At 34.1% G+C, this 19,793-nt stretch overlaps 1 protein-coding gene across 2 annotated transcripts in view; it reads left to right on the top strand.

Annotated features, from left to right (window-relative positions):
• The window catches only part of HELLS (helicase, lymphoid specific), a 43,144-nt gene extending 23,977 nt beyond the window's left edge, over positions 1-19,167 (top strand). The window contains exons 12-21 of one of the 2 annotated variants that reach the window (XM_077125384.1): positions 1,725-1,886; positions 2,849-2,988; positions 3,071-3,209; positions 9,979-10,062; positions 10,144-10,263; positions 11,722-11,838; positions 12,215-12,374; positions 14,433-14,529; positions 14,614-14,690; positions 17,215-19,167. In XM_077125384.1, coding sequence (XP_076981499.1) covers positions 1,725-1,886; positions 2,849-2,988; positions 3,071-3,209; positions 9,979-10,062; positions 10,144-10,263; positions 11,722-11,838; positions 12,215-12,374; positions 14,433-14,529; positions 14,614-14,690; positions 17,215-17,309 — 1,191 coding nt within the window. In that variant the 3' untranslated portion in view covers positions 17,310-19,167. The remainder of the gene's footprint in view (positions 1-1,724; positions 1,887-2,848; positions 2,989-3,070; positions 3,210-9,978; positions 10,063-10,143; positions 10,264-11,721; positions 11,839-12,214; positions 12,375-14,432; positions 14,530-14,613; positions 14,691-17,214) is intronic. The other variant, XM_077125383.1, reaches the window with a different exon arrangement.
• The last annotated feature ends 626 nt before the right edge of the window (positions 19,168-19,793 follow it).

Genomic DNA, 19,793 nt, shown 5'->3' with positions numbered 1-19,793 from the left:
AAATGTGTTCCAATAAGAGAGAACAAAAAAGATAGGATTTTTCATGGGTTGAGCCTCTGAGATGTCTGTTGATCGTTTGTAGTTTTTTTTGTCAATCATGTATGTTGTGAGACCTGTTTCTTGATGATTTATAATATCTATATTAAAGGTAAGCCATTGATCTTTATGTTGCAATGGCTTTTGCAACATAAAGCAATGTTTTCTTCCCCTCGACTTTTTTGGATAAACTTTTTTATGTGTCTGCAGAAGTTTTTACTCTTCCATTTACCAGTAGTTGGGATAGAGGCTTTTAAGTGACCCACAGTGTAAAATTACGGGGGAAAATGATTTATTAAAGAAGAATAGATGTGTTTTGGCATGATATATCATTATCACCAATGTCATCAATAGTTAAATCCATGTATAAAGCAAATTTTAAGGGTTTTTATGTTAAGTTTTTTGTCCTTAGGAAATTTTTAATTATAAAATTTAATTAAATTTTTATTATAAATTTTCAAACTTACATGAATGATGGAATAAGTTTTCTATACGAAAGGGTTTCCTAGTCCTTTACATCCCTTATGTCTCACTGACTTGCTACACGTTGCCAGTGTTCTCTTAAGCTGGATTACTACAGACATGGTGTTAACTTTACAAATGTAGAGCTCTTTCTCATGTAGGACAAAAACACAAAAATTAGAACAAGAACAATAATCATATCACATACTCATTGTACTTAAATTTTATGGAAGATACTGAATGTTATCTTTTTTTCATATTTTGCCACATATCTAAATTCTAGATAATATTAAATATTATAACTCATAAAAACCATCAGTTTTAGAATGTTAGACCTAGTTTTCTCATTTAAAAAATTTGTTTTGATACAAGTATCCTTTACACTGCATTAAAGATTTTTTTGATGAGAATAATATATGTGCATGATGAAATGTTTTTTAAAAGTATAGGAAGTTAGAAAGTGAAAAGACAGTTTCCTTTCCTTCTGCCGCACCTCCTTTCCCTCTTCCAAAATATAACTCACAATCTCTTACTATCCTTTTAGAAGGCTTGTGTGTGTATACCATCAAATATGTACAAATATCCTATGTACATGTTCTCTAACAATGTATAAGAGCCTCTTCTCTCACATTTGCTGTTTCTAAATAACATTGAACTTTAATATATTTCTATACAGCTGGTAGTAAAATATATCATTATTTTGATGTTCTTTTCTTTAAAGATGTGTACATCTTAAGTTATTTATGAAACATTTACATTTTTGTTCTGAGAATTTGCCTGTAGGCATCCTAGTTTGTGTGCTGCTATCTCCTGATATATTTTCTTCTCCACCCATTGGTAATGTTTTCTTTTTCTGATATATTCTCTGCTTAATCCTATACCTGTGGAGAATTTGAAGTACTGAGACCTAGGAATGAGCTTTATGTAAACCAGTTGTCAACTCAGATTTGTAGATAAAGCTCTTGAGATCATAAAATGATTTTTAAAATACATTCATGTTCTTTTAAAGGTCTAAGCAATTTAATAATGATATAATTATATAATCCTTCTTCTATTTAGTTTTATCTGGGAAAATTTTAAAGAGATGATATTTTATGTCACCTTTGGAGACTAGGTAGTATTTATACCAGAAGAAAGGAAAAAAGAAATGGTGAAGGGTGTGTGGCAAGATATTCTCTGAGAAAATAGTAATATTTAATATTTATTTACTTATATTTAAATTTTAGATTCTCACACCCTTCTTACTGAGAAGACTGAAATCTGATGTTGCTCTTGAAGTTCCTCCTAAACGAGAAGTAGTGGTTTATGCACCACTTTCAAAGAAACAAGAAATCTTTTATACAGCCATTGTGAACCGTACAATTGCAAACATGTTTGGATGCAGTGAGGTAGAGAATAGACTTTTGAAATACACTATAAATTCATGATTGATTTCAATCTTAGGCTCATCACCTGTTTTTAGGACTTGTCAAGGATGAATTGCTAACCAGAGAATAAGATCAATAGCAAAAATTGTCTCTAGTAATTCTTTGGTTCTACTAAAATTAAAACTATGTATGACTGCTTTATAGTCGTTTACAAATCGCTATACTGAGGGTTTGCCAAATAGACCATCCCCTCCAAATATACAATTCTTTTACAGAAGGTTATTGTTAGCCAAAAGGATTAATAGAGCATCTATCTGAAAGAAATAACCTACTTGAATCATCCACCATATTACAAGAGATGGGTCTGGGGTGTGATTATCTTTATTTTGTAACTGAACATTAAGAGACAGTTAAATTGTGTTTAGATGTCTTTGTTTTTTCTGTATACTATGGGTCTATATATTTTCAAAATATTTAGGATTATGCATTTGTTTAGTATAATCATTAACTTCCCTTTTTCCCTTTTACTAGTAACTATAAAGGTAGGGTCTGGCTTCTTGGCTATTAGAAACTTTGGCTAGTTGGCTACTTTGAGGAATTCCACTGCAGTATTACACCAATCCAAAGAAATACCCTCTGTAATGCAGATTTCTAGAGCCTTATTTCAATCTTAAGTTATTAAATCCCTTTATATAAGTTCAAAGCAATTTTATCCATCCTTTTATTTTCTCCATGAGATATATGAAAGCACTTACTCTAACTCTCAGATATCGTCTTCAGTGTTAAAAACAATTAAATTTCATATATTTGCATTTGGCTATAGTATATCTATCCCTGATATTATGCTATTGAAAATTGCCTAAACTATTTTTTTCTTTGTATTTTAAAGGAATCATTTTGTCCATAGAAATTTATTATACTCTATTTACAGTTAAGTAGTGTGCTTTTTAAGACAGGTATTCTTTTAATTTGTTCTCTTTTAGAAAGAAACAGTTCAACTAAGTCCTACTGGACGACCAAAGCGACGAACTAGAAAATTAATAAATTACAGCCAAATAGATGATTTCCCTAATGAGTTGGAAAAATTGATTAGTCAAATTCAGCCAGAGGTGGAACGAGAAAGGTGGGAGTTTAAAAATGAAGTATCCTTTACACTGTGGTATTATTCACATTTCTCATATTCATGGAATATATGTTTTTGGTAGAGCTGTTGTGGAAGTGAATATCCCAGTAGAATCTGAAGTTAATCTGAAGTTGCAGAATATAATGATGCTACTTCGCAAATGCTGTAACCATCCATATTTGATTGAATACCCTATAGACCCCGTCACACAAGAGTTTAAGGTAAATACCATTTAATAATTTACTATTTTGATTTCTGTAACTTTTTTATATTAGGGGAATATATTATTTTGTTTGGTTGGATTTCTGCTATTTAAAGTAAATACTGTGTTGTTTTCCATGTAATGATTGTAATCTTTCTCCATTAAATTAAGACAGTCTTCTCCCCTAGAAGTCATAGAATCTTATGAGGGTGAGAATGAAGATCAGTTTCTATGTGTAACCCAACTACGAATATTTTTATTTACGTTATAGGAATAGCTTAGAAATAATAATCTTAAATTTAGAGTATATTATAGCTTTTTTAGTAAAGCATTGATTTCTACTCTGCATTTGATTTGATTTTTTTTTTTAGTTGAATTAATGTCCTTTGTTTACTTTTAATCCATGTATTTTACTCATCTGTCCATAAGGTAGATAAAAGAAGCATCAGACACAAGGTTTTAACAATCACGCAGTCACATTGCGAAAGCTTTATCATTATACAGTCATCTTCAAAAAACATGGTTCCTGGAACACAGCTCTATATTTTCAGGCAGCTCCCTCCAGCCTCTCTGTTACACCTTAACTAAAAAATGATATCTATTTAATGTGTAAGAGTAACCTCCAAGATAACCTCTCAGCTGTTTGGAATCTCTCAGCCATTGACACTTTATTTTGTCTCATTTCTCTCTTCTCCCTTTTGGTCGAGAAGATTTTCTCAATCCCTTGGTGCTGAGTCCCAGTTCATTCTAGGATTTCTGTCCCACATTGCCAGGAAGGTCCACACCCCTGGGAGTCATGTCCCATGTAGAGTGGGGGAGGGCAGCGAGTTTGCTTGTCATGTTGGCTGAGAGAGAGAGGCCACATCTGAGCAATAAAAGAGGTTGTCTTGGGGTTGACTCTTAGGCCTAATTTTAAGTAGGCTTAGCCTGTCCTTTGCGGGGTTAAGTTTCATATGAACAAACCCCAAGATTGGGGACCCAACCTATTGCTTTGGTTGTCTCCACTGCTTGTGAGAATATCAAGAATTCTCCACTTGGGCAGGTTGAATTTTCCCTCTTTCTCACCATTCCCCCAAGAGAACTTTGCAAATACTTTTCCACTCACTGATCAAAGCATTCTGGGATTTATCAAGGCATCAATCTGGACAAACCTACAAAATCTCATGTCCTACCAAAGATTGCAAGTACTTATGGTGTTCAATCAAGCTATCTACATAAGTTATATTAGGAAATGCACTCAGAAACACTACAGATATTTGAGTGTTGATCTTGTACCCTGCCAGTTTACGGTACTCATTTATTAGCTCTAGTAGTTTTGCTGTGGATTTTTTCATGGTTTTTAACATATAGTATATCATCTGCACACAGTGAGAATTTTACTTCTTGCAAATTTTGATGCCTTGTATTTCTTTTTCTTATCTAATTGCTCTGGCCAGAACTTCCAACACAATCTTGAATAACAGTAGTGATAGTGGACATTCTTGTCTTGTTCCTGATCTTAGGGGGAACGTTTTCAGTTTTTCTGCATTGAGGATGATGTTCACTGTGGGTTTTTCCATGTATTCCCTTTATCATGTTGAGGAAGTTCCCTTCTTTTACTGTCCTTTGAAGTGTTTTCAACAGGAAAGGATGTTAAATTTTATCATCCATTGAGATGATCATGTGGTTTCTTGGCTTTGATTTGTTGATATGGTATGGTGTATTACATTAATTGATTTTCTTATGTTGAAGCATCCTTGCATACCTAGGATGAATCCTACTTGGTCATGGTGTACGATTTTTTTTAATGTGCTGCTGGATTCTATTTGAAAGAATTTTATTGAGGATTTTTGCATTTATATTTGTTTGAGAGATTGGTCTGTAGTTTTTTTGTTTTTGTTTTTGTTTTTTGGTAATATCTTTGTCTGACTTTGGTAGGAGGGCAATGTTGGCTTCCTAGAATGAATTAGGTAGCTTTCCCTCCTCTTCAGTTTTTTTGAAGAGTTTGAGCAGGATTGGCGCTAATTCTTTCTTGAATGTTTGATAGAATTCACATGTGAAGCCATTTGGTCCTGGACTTTTCTTTTGGGGGAGCTTCTTAATGGGTGATTCAATTTCTTTACTTGTTTGTTGTGTTTGTCTATTTCTTCTTGAGTCAATGTTGGTTGTTCATGCCTTTCTAAGAAGTTGTCCATTTCATCTACATTGTCAAGTTTATTAGCATAAAGTTGTTTATAGTACCCTCTCATTAATTCTTTTATTTCTGTGGGGTCAGTGGTTATGTCTCCTCTTCCATTTCTGATTTTATTTATTTGCATTGTCTCTCTTTTTGTCATCCTTGCTAAGGGTCCATCAATCTTATTGATTTTCTCATAGAACCAACTTCTGGTTTTGATTTTCTCAATTGTTTTCATGTTCTCAATTTCATTTATTTCTGCTCTAATCTTCATTATTTCTTTCCGTTTGCTTGCATTGGGGTTAATTTGCTGTTCTTTCTCTAGTTCTTCGAAGTAGACAGTTAATTCCTCAATTTTTGCTCCTTCTTCTTTTTTGATATAGACATTTAGGGCAATAAATTTCCCTCTTAGCAGTGCCTTTGCTGCATCCCATAAGTTTTGATATGTTGTGGTTTCATTTTCATTTGTGTCGAGATATTTACTGATTTCTCTTGTAATTTCTTCCTTGAAACACTGGCTGTTTAAGAGTGTGTTGTTGCGCCTCCATATGTTTGTGAATTTTCTGGCCCTCTGCCTATTATTGATAACCAGTTTCATTCCTTTATGATCTGAGAAAGTGTTTGGTATGATTTCAGCCTTTTTAAATGTATTGAGACTAGCTTTGTGACCCAGCATATGGTCTATTCTTGAGAATTATCCATGAGCACTTGAGAAAAAGGTGTATCCTGCTGTTGTGGGGTGTAATGTTCTATATATGTCTGTTAAGTCTAGATCATTAATTGTATTATTCAAATTCTCTGTTTCTTTATTGACCCTCTGTCTAGATGTTCTGTCCATTGGTGAGAGTGGGAAATTGAAGTCTCCAACTATAATCGTAGATGTGTCTATTTCTCTTTTCAGTGTTTTCAGTGCTTGCCTCATGTATTTTGGAGCATACTGTCTCGGTGCATAAATATTTACGATTCTTATGTTTTCTTGTTGAATTGTTCCTTTTATTAATATGTAGTGTCCTTCTTTTTCTCTTTAACTGTTTTACATTTGAGGTCTAATTTGTTGGATATAAGTATAGCTACTCCTACTCTTTTCTGATTGTTATTTGCATGAAATATCTTTTCCCAAGCTTTCACCTTCAACCTATGTTTATCCTTCGGTCTAAGATGTGTTTCCTGTAGACAGCATATAGATGGGTCCTGTTTTTTTAATGCATTCGGCCAGTCTGTGTCTTTTGATTGGGGAGTTTAATCCATTAACATTTAGTGTTATTACTTTACAGGCAGTACTTGCTTCTACCATTTTGTCTTTTGGATTTTATGTGTCATATCTAATTTTTCTTCTTTTTACCTTTACTGATAGTCTTCAGTTCTGTACTCTTCTCCACACCTCTCTCTCCTGTCTTTTCGTATCTGCCTCTAGTGCTCCCTTTAGTATTTCTTGCAGAGCCAGTCTCTTGGTCACAACTTCAGTGATTTTTCTTGTCTGAAAATGTCTTAATTTCTCCCTCATTTTTGAAGGACAACTTTGCTGGATATAGAATTCTTGGTTGGCAGTTTTCTCTTTTAGTAATCTAAATATGTCATCCCACTGTCTTCTCACCTCCATGGTTTCTGCTGAGAAATCTACGCCTAGTCTTATTGGGCTTCCCTTGTATGTGATGGATTGCTTTTCTCTTGCTGCTTTCAGGATTCTCTCTTTCTCTTTAACATCTGACATTCTCATTAGTAAGTGTCTTGGAGTATGTCTATTTGGAACAATTCTGTTTGGGGTATTCTTGGATCTATAATTTTAAGTCTTTCATTAGAGTTGGGAAATTCTCAGTGATAATTTCCTCCATTAGTTTTTCTCCTCCTTTTCCCTTCTCTTCTCTTTCTGAGATACCCACAATACATATGTTGGTGCCCTTCATGTTGTCATTCAATTCCCTGAGTCCCTGCTCATATTTTTTCATTCTTTTTTTTCTTTTGCTTGTCACATTCCAGATGTCCCGTCCTCCAGTTCTCTAATCCTTATATTCTGCCTCTTGGAATCTGACATTGCAGGTTTCCATTGTTTTTTTCAATGTCTTCTGCTGTGCCTTTCATTTCCATAAGTTCTGATTTATTTTTTCAGACTTTCGATTTTTTCTTTTTGTTCATTCCTTACCTTCTTTATATCCTCCCTCAATTCACTGATTTGATTTTTGATGAGGTTTTCCATGTCTGTTTGAACATTCTGAATTAATTGTTTCAATTCCTGTATCTCATTTGAATTGTTGGTTTGTTCCTTTGACTGGGCCATATCTTCAATTTTCCTAGTATGATTTGTTATTTTTTGCTGGTGTCTAGGCATTTAATTACCTCAATTAATTCTGCAGATTGTTTTCACTTTTTTTACTTATGATTTTCTTGCTGGATGACTTTGTTGTCTGTCTGTTCTTTGACATTCAGTTCATCTTATTCTGGACCTCTACGATTTTGTTTAACTGATTAGAATTTTTTAGTTCTTGTTTTCTTGTTTCTTGCCCTACCTGTAATGTTGCCTCCCCACCCCCCACCCTTAGGAGGGTCTACTTAGGTACTGTAGACCCCAGCCAGATTTTCCCAGACCAAATTGGCCCCCTGTCAGGAGGAAAGAGTTACCTGCATCAGTTTTCCCTGAGGGTGAAACCCAGCAGATTGAGACTTTCCTATGAAGCCTCTGGGCTCTCCATTTTTCCTATTCTGCCCATTATGTAGTGGTTGTCTGCCTGCAGGTCCCACCAGCTTAAGGTGATGCGGTACCTTTAACTTCAGCAGACTCTCCCTGCTGGGGGCGTGGTGGAGACAGAGGAGATGTTGTAGTCTGGTTTGCTTTTCCAGAGCCTGTGGTCTGAACTCCTTGAGGGAGGGATTCCACCTGAGCTGGGCCCCACCCGTCTCCTGAGGAAGACGCAGGCTCCAGACAGACAGTCAAACAAGCTTAATTCTGCGTATGCCTGGGGCAGTGGAGCCCAAGAAGTCTTACAGCTGTATCCAAAGAGCAGTCAAGCCATAGAAGCACAGCTACCAAAATGAAAGAGAAAAATCCTTTTCAGAGCAGTACCCCCATTCCTCAGGTTTGCCAGTCAAGAGCTTAAGTTGGTATATTGCTCTGTGTATCTCCAGGTCCTGTGTGCATCTTTTCCTTCAGGACCCAGACCCTTTCAAATCCAAAAAAGCCTCTGTTTTTTTTCCTTTTCTGTCAGCCCTGCCTGCTCTGCGCTGGGACGAAAACCAGTGACCTCTGCTTTTACTTGAGGTTCAGCTGACCTGGGGGCCTACTTTTAGTAGTCAGAATTTGTGAGTTAATTCCACAATTGGAATTTGGTTGTGCTCAGCCCCTGCTGCTACTAAAGTCCCTTTCCTTTTCCGTCTGAGAAGCAGGCTGTGGAGGAGGAGGGCTGGCTGCTGTGGCTTGGGGAACTCACGGTTCTAGGGGTACTTGCAGCCAATCCATCTGGCCCAGATTGGTGTATGCTCTGTGTCGGTCACTGATGTGGCCCCAGCAGTTGTTCTGTACTGTTCCTGGCTATTTATTAGCTGCCCCGGAGGACAAACTTACCACACCTCGCTAAGCCGCCATTTGGTCCCTCCTCCCTTGGTGTCTATTTTCGAGGTAGTTCTCTTGATGCCTATTTTAGAAGTAGTTTTCACCTTTTCAGTATTTTAGTTAGCCAATTTGCGAATAAAAATCAACTTAATTTTTCAGCTTGTCAAAATAAATCTGGCTGTTCATTGCTAAAGTCTCAACAAATAACCACAGAAGAAAATGGAAATGTTGTGGGTTTTCACATGTAAATGAAATGCTTTCTTGGGCATAGAAAAAAAAATGGAAGTGAAAAGAAATCTATTCATGCTTATTTCATACTACTTTGCTGCAGGAGGATTTCTTACCTCCAGCGATATTGTTATTTTGAAGCAGATAGTTCTTTATCATGGAAGTGCTGTTCTGTGTACTGTACTCCATTTAGCACCATCCCTGACCCTTATCCACTAGATGCATTAGTGTCCCCTGTGGGGACAAAATCACTCCATTTGAGAAACAGTAGTTTATATTCTTTTAAGTAAGAAAGGAGATAAAGATTTCCTACTTAAATAAAAAATTATTTTATTGACACTTCTGTGATGAGGCAATGATATTACCAGACAGCGAAAATTTTCCTTTCCCTCAGTGTCACTTATGTTACTCTGGATAAGCTCCTATGCTTCCTTTAATTTCTACTAAGAATTCTGGACTAATTTTCCTACATATCTTTTTGAAAGTGTAGAATCACGTCAACATTATAGAGTAATTTTGAAACTGTTCTTTTATATCGTTGTTTTGGGGAGGATAATTGCTTTTATATCCTAGAATATGTTTTTCTCTGAGAAATAACTTTTATGATAAAAAAGATTGAATAACAGTGTCAATATTTAAAAATTAAAAGTTTTATTGTAATTCTTAACATACAAACATTGTTGTACTAAATTTTTGGAGGCTCTGTTATAGCAGAGCTGATGAAAAAAAAGTTAAAAGTTTTATACTGACCTATTAAAAATTGACCTGTTTGTATGGGTGTTATTTTGACAAACCGAATAATTAATATTTATGGTGATTATTTTTTCTCTCCACCCTCCTTTCTTCCTTCCCACTTTTAAGGTTGATGAAGAATTGGTTACAAATTCTGGGAAATTCTTAATTTTGGATCGGATGCTGCCAGAACTAAAAAACAGAGGCCACAAGGTGGTACTTTTGATCAGAATTTTAATTGTTCAATTATTCATTATTAATCAGTTTAGATACTAAGATATACTTAAATTTCAGGTATTGCTTTTCTCACAAATGACAAGAATGTTGGACATTTTGATGGATTACTGCCATCTTAGAGATTTCAACTTTAGCAGACTTGATGGATCCATGTCTTATTCTGAGAGAGAAAAAAATGTAAGACTATTTTATGTCATGTATATTAAATATTTTTTGTAATTCCTATTTTGATTTCTGAAGTAGTGCTTAAAACAGGCCTACAGATGGATAGGATGATAAAGACCAAAAACCCTATGGCAGGATCACAAACAATATTTTGATTTAGTACCAATAACTCTTAATGTTTGAATCTCAAATATATATCTTCTGGCAGAAACCTTATATAATAGTATTCTACTTAACCATCAATATTGGAATATTGGAGTAACAGGAATTTTTCCCCTGACTTTGGCTTCCCCTACTCCTGACATTTTATTATTAAAAATTTCAAATATACAACAAAGTTGAAAGAATTTTACAATGAACATCCATATATCTACCACCTGAAATCTTTTAGCATACTTATTCACAATTGTTTTGTCTTTGGGTGGTAAATTTTACATATCCTGAATTGTTTAAAGTCAAATGTAACTTTGCTGAATTTTGATATATACCCGTGTCTATGTAACCCAAACCCCTATCAAGAAATAGAACATTGCAATCAGGCCAGAAAATTCCCTCATGCCTCTTCCAACCTACCCTAGCTCTCAAACAACCAGTATTAATTTTTTTTTCCACTTTTTGTTTGCTGGAGTTATTGTTTTTCTTTAATAAAGAAGTTGTGGGATTACAGAGCAATTATGCATAAAATACAGGATTTGCATACACTACCCCTCCACTACCACTTTGCAGTAGTGTGGAACATTTGTTACAGTGGATGAAATTTTTTGAATATTTGTTACTCTCTTTTAGTTTGCTGAAGTTGCTAAAATGCAATATACCAGAAATGGTTTGACTTTTATAAAGGGGATTTATTAATTTACAAGCTTCCAGCTGTGAAGCTGTGAAAATGTCCAAATCAAGGTACCATCACATAATGTCTGGACTTCTCTGTCAGATGGCAAGGCACAAGGCATCCATTGGTCTCTCCCTACTCTTCCGGGTTTCATTGCTTCAAGCTTCTAGCTTCAGTGGTTTCCTCTTTGTTTTCTGTCTCTCTTAGCTTCTGTGCTTTCTCTATATTTCATGCTCCTATAAAGGGTTCCCATAAGAGGATTAAGACCTACCTGGAGCATGCCTCAGCTGAAGTAACCTAATCAAAAAGTCCCACTCTGAATAGGTCTACACCCACAAGAATGGCTTAGCTTCAAGAATATGATCTTTTCCTGGGTCCATAAAACCTTCAGATGATCTCATTCTCCTTTAAACTTTCCTTGCAATATATGGTTTTGACAAATTAAGATCCCTTTAATAAAATAGGTACTTGGAAAAATAAGTGAAATTAACATGAACAGAATTTTTATTAATCAATGTAATTGTTTTATAGATCTAAATGATTGGTTTGGCCTCCCTTAGATAAGCTTTTAGCAATTGTAATTAAAAACGAGTTTTTCCCCCAATCTTAGCCAAACTTAATTTTTTCTTTTTTGCTTTTAGATGCACAACTTCAACACAGATCCAGAAGTATTTATCTTCTTAGTGAGTACACGAGCTGGTGGTCTGGGCATTAATTTGACTGCAGCAGACACAGTTATCATTTATGATAGTGATTGGGTAAGTTGGAAGTAAAGTATAGTAGAATACTAGCAATTAATTAGCAGTATGTTGATAATATTTCCATTCTGAATTTTTAACCTTTCATTGTCGATTAAGCAATTTCATTCATCTATTTTTAAAAGGTTTCTGTTTTCAGCTCAGAATTATTTCTTTATCAAGTTATAAAAAAGCAAGCATGTTTCCTTTTAGGTATTTAAAGTTTCTTTTGGTTGTTTTGCTTTTATTTTTTTAGAATTGCCAGGGGTGTATGTGATGAATCGTTAGAATTTATCTAACAATTATGGCGCCATTAAACAGTTGATTTTTATCCCTGACTTTAGATTAATTATAACCTAATATTGTTATAATGTTATTTTCCTTTTTAACTTTTAAGAATCCCCAGTCTGATCTTCAGGCCCAAGATAGATGTCATAGAATTGGTCAAACAAAGCCAGTCGTTGTATATCGCCTTGTTACAGCAAATACTATCGATCAGAAAATTGTGGAAAGAGCAGCTGCTAAAAGAAAATTGGAAAAGTTAATCATCCACAAAAGTAAATAATATCTGTGTAGTACTTTTTTGTTTCATTTGTCTTTTGCATGGCATGAAATTTTTTTTTTATTACTGTGACTTAATATGGCATAATTTAGCCAGCGGGGAATTTGCACCTGCTAAAGGCCTATACTAAGTTGATGACCCCAGACATTACATATAATTTTTAGGTGCCCTATCCTACACTTTCTTGGGGAGCATTTCATGTGATGTTAATGGTTATTCCTGATAAGAGATTTGCTGGCCAAAAAGCTTTAGGGAAACTTCATGTTTCTTCTGGAAGGCTCAATATATTAAATATTAGATTATGAAAGGTATATTGAAATAGTGCTTTAAAGAAATCTGTTTAACTCTCTTTATTACATTATTTGCAGCATGCCTTTTGCATATTTTGGTACATGGTACTTTAAAAATACAGTCTTTTTCAGTCTAGAAAATATTAAATAGGTTGATGATTACTTTAAGAAAAGTTAGAAAATCCTCTGGGTCAATCTAGAGAAATGAGAGCAACTTAATTTTTGTCGCGATTGAGGAGTGGAGAGAGCTTTGTCTTAGTAAGATTTTGTGTAAGTTAAAAAATCTTTACCAGTGCTGCTTTAGGAATTTGAATGATGATATAAATTATGTATACTTTAAATACTTAATATAGTCTAAATTTAGATTAGATTTAGCTGCAGTTTTAGTTTCCTGAATTCTATTTTCAATGTTTAAGAGGTTAATTTGGCAGAAAATTTGAGAAAAATCTTTCAAATACCAACAATGCTTTATTGAGGTAAAATATAGGTATATATAGTGTAATGAATTTTGACTAATGTGTATTCTGATGTAGCTATCACCCAGATTAAGATAATGAACATTTCTATCATCTAAGAATGTTTCCTTATGCGTCGTTACACCCATGCCCCTCTGCTCTCCACCCCCGCCCCCCACTTGAAGGCAACTGCTATTCTGATTCTGTCATGTAAATTAGTTTTGTTTTTCTTAACTTTATACATGGATTCATTTGTATGTGTGTATTCTTTTTTGTCTGGCTATTTTTGTTCAATATAATTTTAGATTCATCTGTGTTTTATATTAGAAGCTTTTCTTTTTTATTGCTTAGTAGTTGGTTTATCCATTCTCTTGATAGTTGATGTTTAGATAGTAGTCTTTGTGGGCACTTATTTGATCATAGGTAGATGTATGTTTAACTGTGGGATACCAAGCCTTTTCTCAGATGGGCATTTCATTTTATACTTACACCAGCAAAGAATGAAAACTTCATCCTTGCCAACATTTTTGTCTTTTTTCATGTAAGCCATTCGGATGAATTTCTAGTGTATTTTATTGTGATTTTTTTTTCACTTTTTTTATTAATTAAAAAAAATTAACAGCATTAAGATATCATTCCATTCTACATATACAATCAGTAATTCTTAATATCATCACATAGCTGCATATTCATCATTTCTTAGAACATTTGCATCGATTTAGAAAAAGAAATAAAAAGACAACAGAAAAAGAAATAAAACGATAATAGAGAAAAAAAAGATTATGCATACCATACCCCTTACCCCTTGCTTTCATTTACCACTAGCATTTCAAACTAAATTTATTTTAACATTTGTTCCCCCTATTATTTATTTTTATTCCATATGTTCTACTCTTCTGTTGATACAGTAGCTAAAAGGAGCATCAGACACAAGGTTTTCACATTCACAGAGTCTCATTGTGAAAGCTATATCATTGTTAAATCATCATCAAGAAACATGGCTACTGGAACACAGCTCTACATTTTCAGGCTGTTCCCTCCAGCCTCTCCACTACATCTTGAACAACAGGTGATATCTACTTAATGCATAAGAACAACCTCCAAGAATAACCTCTCGACTCTGTTTGGAATGTCTCAGCCATTGACACTTAGTCTCATTTCACTCTTCCCCCTTTGGTCGAGAAGGTTCTCTCAATCCCTTGATGTAAATTCTCAGCTCATTCTAGGGTTTTTCTCAGTCCCTTGATGCTTTTATTGTGATTTTAAAGGGAACTTTAATGTTTCTAATTTCTTGACAATTTTTTCTAGATCATTTCAAAGGTGGTAAATCTGGATTAAGTCCATCTAAGACCTTCTTAGATCCTAAGGAATTAATGGAATTATTGAAATCTAGGGATTATGAAAGGTAAAGTCTTTTTTAAAAAGTTTTATAAAATTAATTCATAGCTTTGATATATTCATAAGAATTTGAATATTTTGTTTTCTGTAGGGAAGTAAAAGGATCAAGAGAGAAGGTCATTAGTGATAAAGATCTAGAGTTGTTGTTAGATAGAAGTGATCTCATCGGTAAGTAGCGCACACTATTTTTTATGGAAACTTTGAAACATGCACATAGGATAGTATAATGAATGCATAGTTTTTGGTCATTCATTTAGCCTCAGTAGTTAACAACAGGTAATGAATTTTGGTTCATTGCCATCCTTCATAACATTTTACTTTTAAATACTTCATTGTACATCTTTTACTGAGAGGGGCATGCTTTTAATCATAACCACTATGTCATTTACATTTTAAGGGTATTGGCACTAATTTCTTTATGCCATCTAAAATCTAATTCATATTCACTTTCTTGATTGTTCTGAATCTTCTTACAGTCGAACTCAGGATCCAAATTATATTGATTTGTTATAACATCTTCCTTCTTTTTTCTTTTATAACATCCTCGACTATTTTGTTTTTCCATGCCATTGATTTATTGGAGAAACTGAGTTATTTGTCTGATAAAATGACCCACATTCTAGGATTGGTTGATTATTTTCCTTGTGGCATTCTTTAATTTTGTTCCTCAATCTACAAATTTCCTGTAAACTTGTAAATAGCTCTGTGGGCCTAATTAAATTCGGATTGCACATCTTACTCAAGAATACGAGTGCTTTGTTCTCCTATTTTAATATTACATTAAGTGAAAAAGATCTGTGAAAGAAAGCATTATGGCTAAATCCTAAATATATTATCACATCAAAATCATCAGTATATAAGGTACTTAAGGATAGTTTTTAATACCTTAAAATGTTAATGTAATTCACTTTAACTGAAGAAAAAACAACTAGATGGTCGCCTCATTAGATACCAAAAAGCTGCGTGACATAATAACATCATAAACCTCATAATTCTTAAAATTAAATAGAGAAGAATGTTTTTGTCTGACTGTGTGTCCATGTAGGGACTTACTGTAAATTCAAGAACAGTAAAGGATAACAGCTCTTACTTCTACTCTACAATGTGCAACACTGTGTAGAGGTCCTAATTAGTACTATCCCATAATAAAAATAGATTAGAAGAGTAAAAGTTAAACAGGAGTCAAAATTATTTCTATTTGTTTTTAACAATGATAATTGCTTGCAGCAATAAAACTAATGTGTTTAGGATTAAATATAAAATTTCTTTAATACTTTCATGGAGAAAGTCAAAATATTGAAGGACATTAACAGAAGGACTGAAGAAGTTTATAGATAAGAACATTTAATATAAAAAATAGGGCAGGCGATGGTGGCTCAGTGGGAGAGTTCTTGCCTGCCTGCTGGAGATCCAGGTTCGATTCCCAGTGCCTGCCCATGCAAAAAATAAATAAATAAAAAGTAAATCAAGAATTCTCCAAATTAATTTTTTTTATATTGCTCCTCTAATTAAAATCCTAGTATGACATTTCAAGGAAATATGAGAAGTCGTTCATGTTGAATTAGCTCATGGTAAGATAAATTGATTTATTTGTACACCAAGGCAAGCTCCGGAAGACAAATCAAACTTTCATGGAAAAATTCATAAATGATAGAAATGGCATTTCATACAGAGGGGAAATTCTATTACTCAATACATAATTCTAGGACAGTAAGTAATCAATAAGGAGAAAATAAATGTAGCTCCTTACTTCATGCTGTGTTCAAGAACAAATTTTAGGTGATTTAAGAGTCTATGTATTCAAAACCTAAATTTCAAAAGCAAAATTTTTAAATTTAAAAAGATAGGAAAATATTTTTATGACTTTAGGATGGGAAAGGAATTCTTAAGAAATGAAATTTATAAACAAGATGAAAAGATTGACATGAGTTATTATATTAATATTAAAGACTTGTACGTAACAAAACACCAAAATCAAAGAAAAAAGACACATCACAAAGATGGCAGACAGGAATAGTGTTTATAATTTGCAAATACAGATAATAAGAAAAATGGATAATATGAGATTATTGCTAGAAGAGGGAAAAAAATGGATAATAAATATACAAAGATATTTCAACCTCCCAGGAAATTACAGTAATGCAAATTAATACCAGTATAGGTTTTATTTCATACTCCTCATACTTATTTAATTTGAAAGAAAGGCCACGAGCTTGGCAAAGAGAATATGTATGTATAAATAAAGTTTTTCGTCGTATCTTGCGTCTGAACTTTTAAATTAAACATGAGGGCAGGCCATGGTGGCTCAGCAGGCAAGAATGCTTGCCTGCCGTGCCAGAGGACCCGGGTTCGTTTCCCGGTGCCTGCCCATGTAAAAAATTAATTAATTAATTAATTAATTAAACATGAATGAGTTCTTTTTTTTTAAGTCTCTGAGAACATTATTCAAACTGGTATTATGTTCATTGCTTTACGAATTGGCTGTTTTTATAAGAGCACTTATATACTGGTGTACCCTCTTGCTTTTGCTACTGTTAACCTCTTATTAAGGAATAGAGTGACCCACGTTTCTGGATTTTAAAGTTTTGACAGATGACTCATAACAAAATATTAGACATTTCTTAAAATTTTTTTAAAAGCATTTTTTAAAAATAATTAAAGCAATGTTTTAATTTTTTTTGTTTCTTTTCAGATCAAATGAATGCCTCAAGACAAATTAAAGAAAGGATGGGGATTTTCAAGATATTAGAAAATTCTGAAGATTCCAGTCCTGAATGCTTGTTTTAAATTGAAGCTAAAGAATGACTTTTCAAAGTTTTTGTTTACATCTAGTGATTTACCTATATTGGTTACCTATATATCTATATTACTTTTTATCAGTTTATATAATGTAACTAGCACCATTCCTACTTTTAATAGATGGTAAATTTTCTGAGCCTTATTAAGAACAAATAAGTATTCATATTAAGTTTAGATTTCCAGTTAATTTTTTGAGACTCGGTAGTACTCTTGGGTACAGGCTGATGTATACTTAACCACTGACTGTCAGGTTTATACAATCTTCCTGTGGAAGTTTAGTAAATGTCCCCCCCACCACCACCCTCTTTCTTTTAGCAGTACAGTTCCTGGGTTTTTGGTTACTTCAGTTATGGAGTAGGCTTTTGATGGGGGAGATTGGGATTTTGCTTTATGTTGTTTAAATAAGAAATTGTGTGATTTTAGAATCTATTTCTATAAAGATAGTTTACAAAATAAATGTTTTTTATAGGGTGAGCTCATTAAATTATTTTTTCAGTAAAGTAATAGTTTAAGTGAAATGATGGTTTGCAAAACGCTTGACTGGTAATATTATGCCGATTTGGTGTCATTCGCTAGTCTTCTAAGTATATGCCACATTAAGATTCCAACCAGATAGTGGCTTAAAAGAGAAAGCTCTGGAAGAAACTGTACGGTTTTTTTTTTTATGTCTTTCCTTTTTATTTTATTATTATTTTTTAACATGGGCAGGCTCCGAGAATCAAACCCAGATCTCCGGCATGGCAGACGACAACTCTGCCACTGAGCCACCATTGTCTGCCCTTATTTTTTTAAGGTTTTTTTGTTTTGGTTTGGTTTGATTTGGTTTTGGTTTTTGCATGGGCAGGCACTAAGAATCGAAGCCGGGTCTCTGCCACTGCACCACCATTGCCCGTGCTAAGTATTTTTTATTGAGATATCTGCACACACCATACAGGCCATCCAAAGTATACAATCAGTGGCTCACAATATCATCACCTACTTCTTTATTTATCGCCGTGGTCTTTTTTGTTTTGTTTTGTTTTTTTGTTTTCTTTATTAATACCATTAATTTATTTATTGAACAAAAATTTGCTGAACAAGATTGTTGTGCCCAGCACTGTGCTAACCGTAATAAAATACAAAAATGGCCCAGATATAGATATTGCCCTTTGGAAAGCCAGCTTCTTTAGGAATTAGATGGCAACGATCCTCTTCATTTTCTTCAGAATTATGATCTCCATTGGTCTCAAATAACAGGTAACAACTGGTTGCATTTCTACATTTTCTACCTTCTGTTAACTAAGTCTCAGAGCTGAGTTCATGTTCACCACCATCGCTGCTCACGAGGGCTGGGAGAAGTTTTAAGACCCTGTATTCTTAACTCCAAAGAAAAAGGGCTAATGAAGTTCAGGGTTTCTCTCTCAGCTGGGTGGGCACATGATGACATCTGCTAGCTTCCTCTCCTCATTTCATAAGGCTTCCCTGGGGGCGTTTTCCTTCTGCATCTCCAAAGGTCTCTGGCTGTGTGGGCTCTGTTGGCTCTGAAACTTTTTCCAAAATGGTTTCCTTGTAAAGGGCTCTCGTAAGCAATGCCACCTTGAATGGGTAGGGATTCATCTCCATAGAAACCATCTAATCAAAAGTTACCACCCAAATTGGGTGGGCCACCTCTTCATGGAAACAATAAAAAAGATCTCACCCAACAAAATTGAATGAAGATTAAAGAACATGCCTTTTCTGGGGTACATGAGAGCTTCAAACCAGCATATTCCACCCTTTGGACCCCAAAGAGACACAATTTTACCAAATGGAAAGATCATGATCTTTTTTAGGACGTTTGCATCAATCCAGAAAGAAAAATACCCATGCACCACTTAACCCTCCCTGTTATTTGCCACTATTATTGCAATCTACCATTTTTTTTATTAATTAAAGAAAAAAAAAGAAATTAACCCAACATTTAGAAACCATTCCATTCTACATATGCAATCAGTGATTCTTAATATCATCACATAGATGCATGATCATCATTTCTTAGTACACTTGCATCGATTTAGAACTAGCAAAACAACAGAAAAAGATATAGAATGTTAATATAGAGAAAAAAATAATAATAGTACCAAAAAAAAAAAGACAAAAAAAAAAAACCTATAGCTCAGATGCAGCTTCATTCAGTGTTTTAACATGATTACTTTACACTTAGGTATTATTGTGCTGTCCATTTTTGAGTTTTTGTATCTAGTCCTGTTGCACAGTCTATATCCCTTCAGCTCCAATCACCCATTATCTTACCTTGTTTCTAACTCCTGCTGGACTCTGTTACCAATGACATATTCCAAGTTTATTCTCGAATGTCACTTCACATCAGTGGGACCATACAGTATTTGTCCTTTAGTTTTTGGCTAGACTCACTCAGCATAATGTTCTCTAGGTCCATCCATGTTATTACATGCTTCATAAGTTTATTCTGTCTTAAAGATGCATAATATTCCA

This window comes from Tamandua tetradactyla, chromosome 13 (genome assembly GCF_023851605.1).
Source record: "Tamandua tetradactyla isolate mTamTet1 chromosome 13, mTamTet1.pri, whole genome shotgun sequence".
NCBI classification, from domain to species: Eukaryota; Metazoa; Chordata; class Mammalia; order Pilosa; family Myrmecophagidae; genus Tamandua; species Tamandua tetradactyla.
Note: the sequence above shows the minus strand (reverse complement) of the source record. Positions and strands in the feature narration are given on the sequence as shown.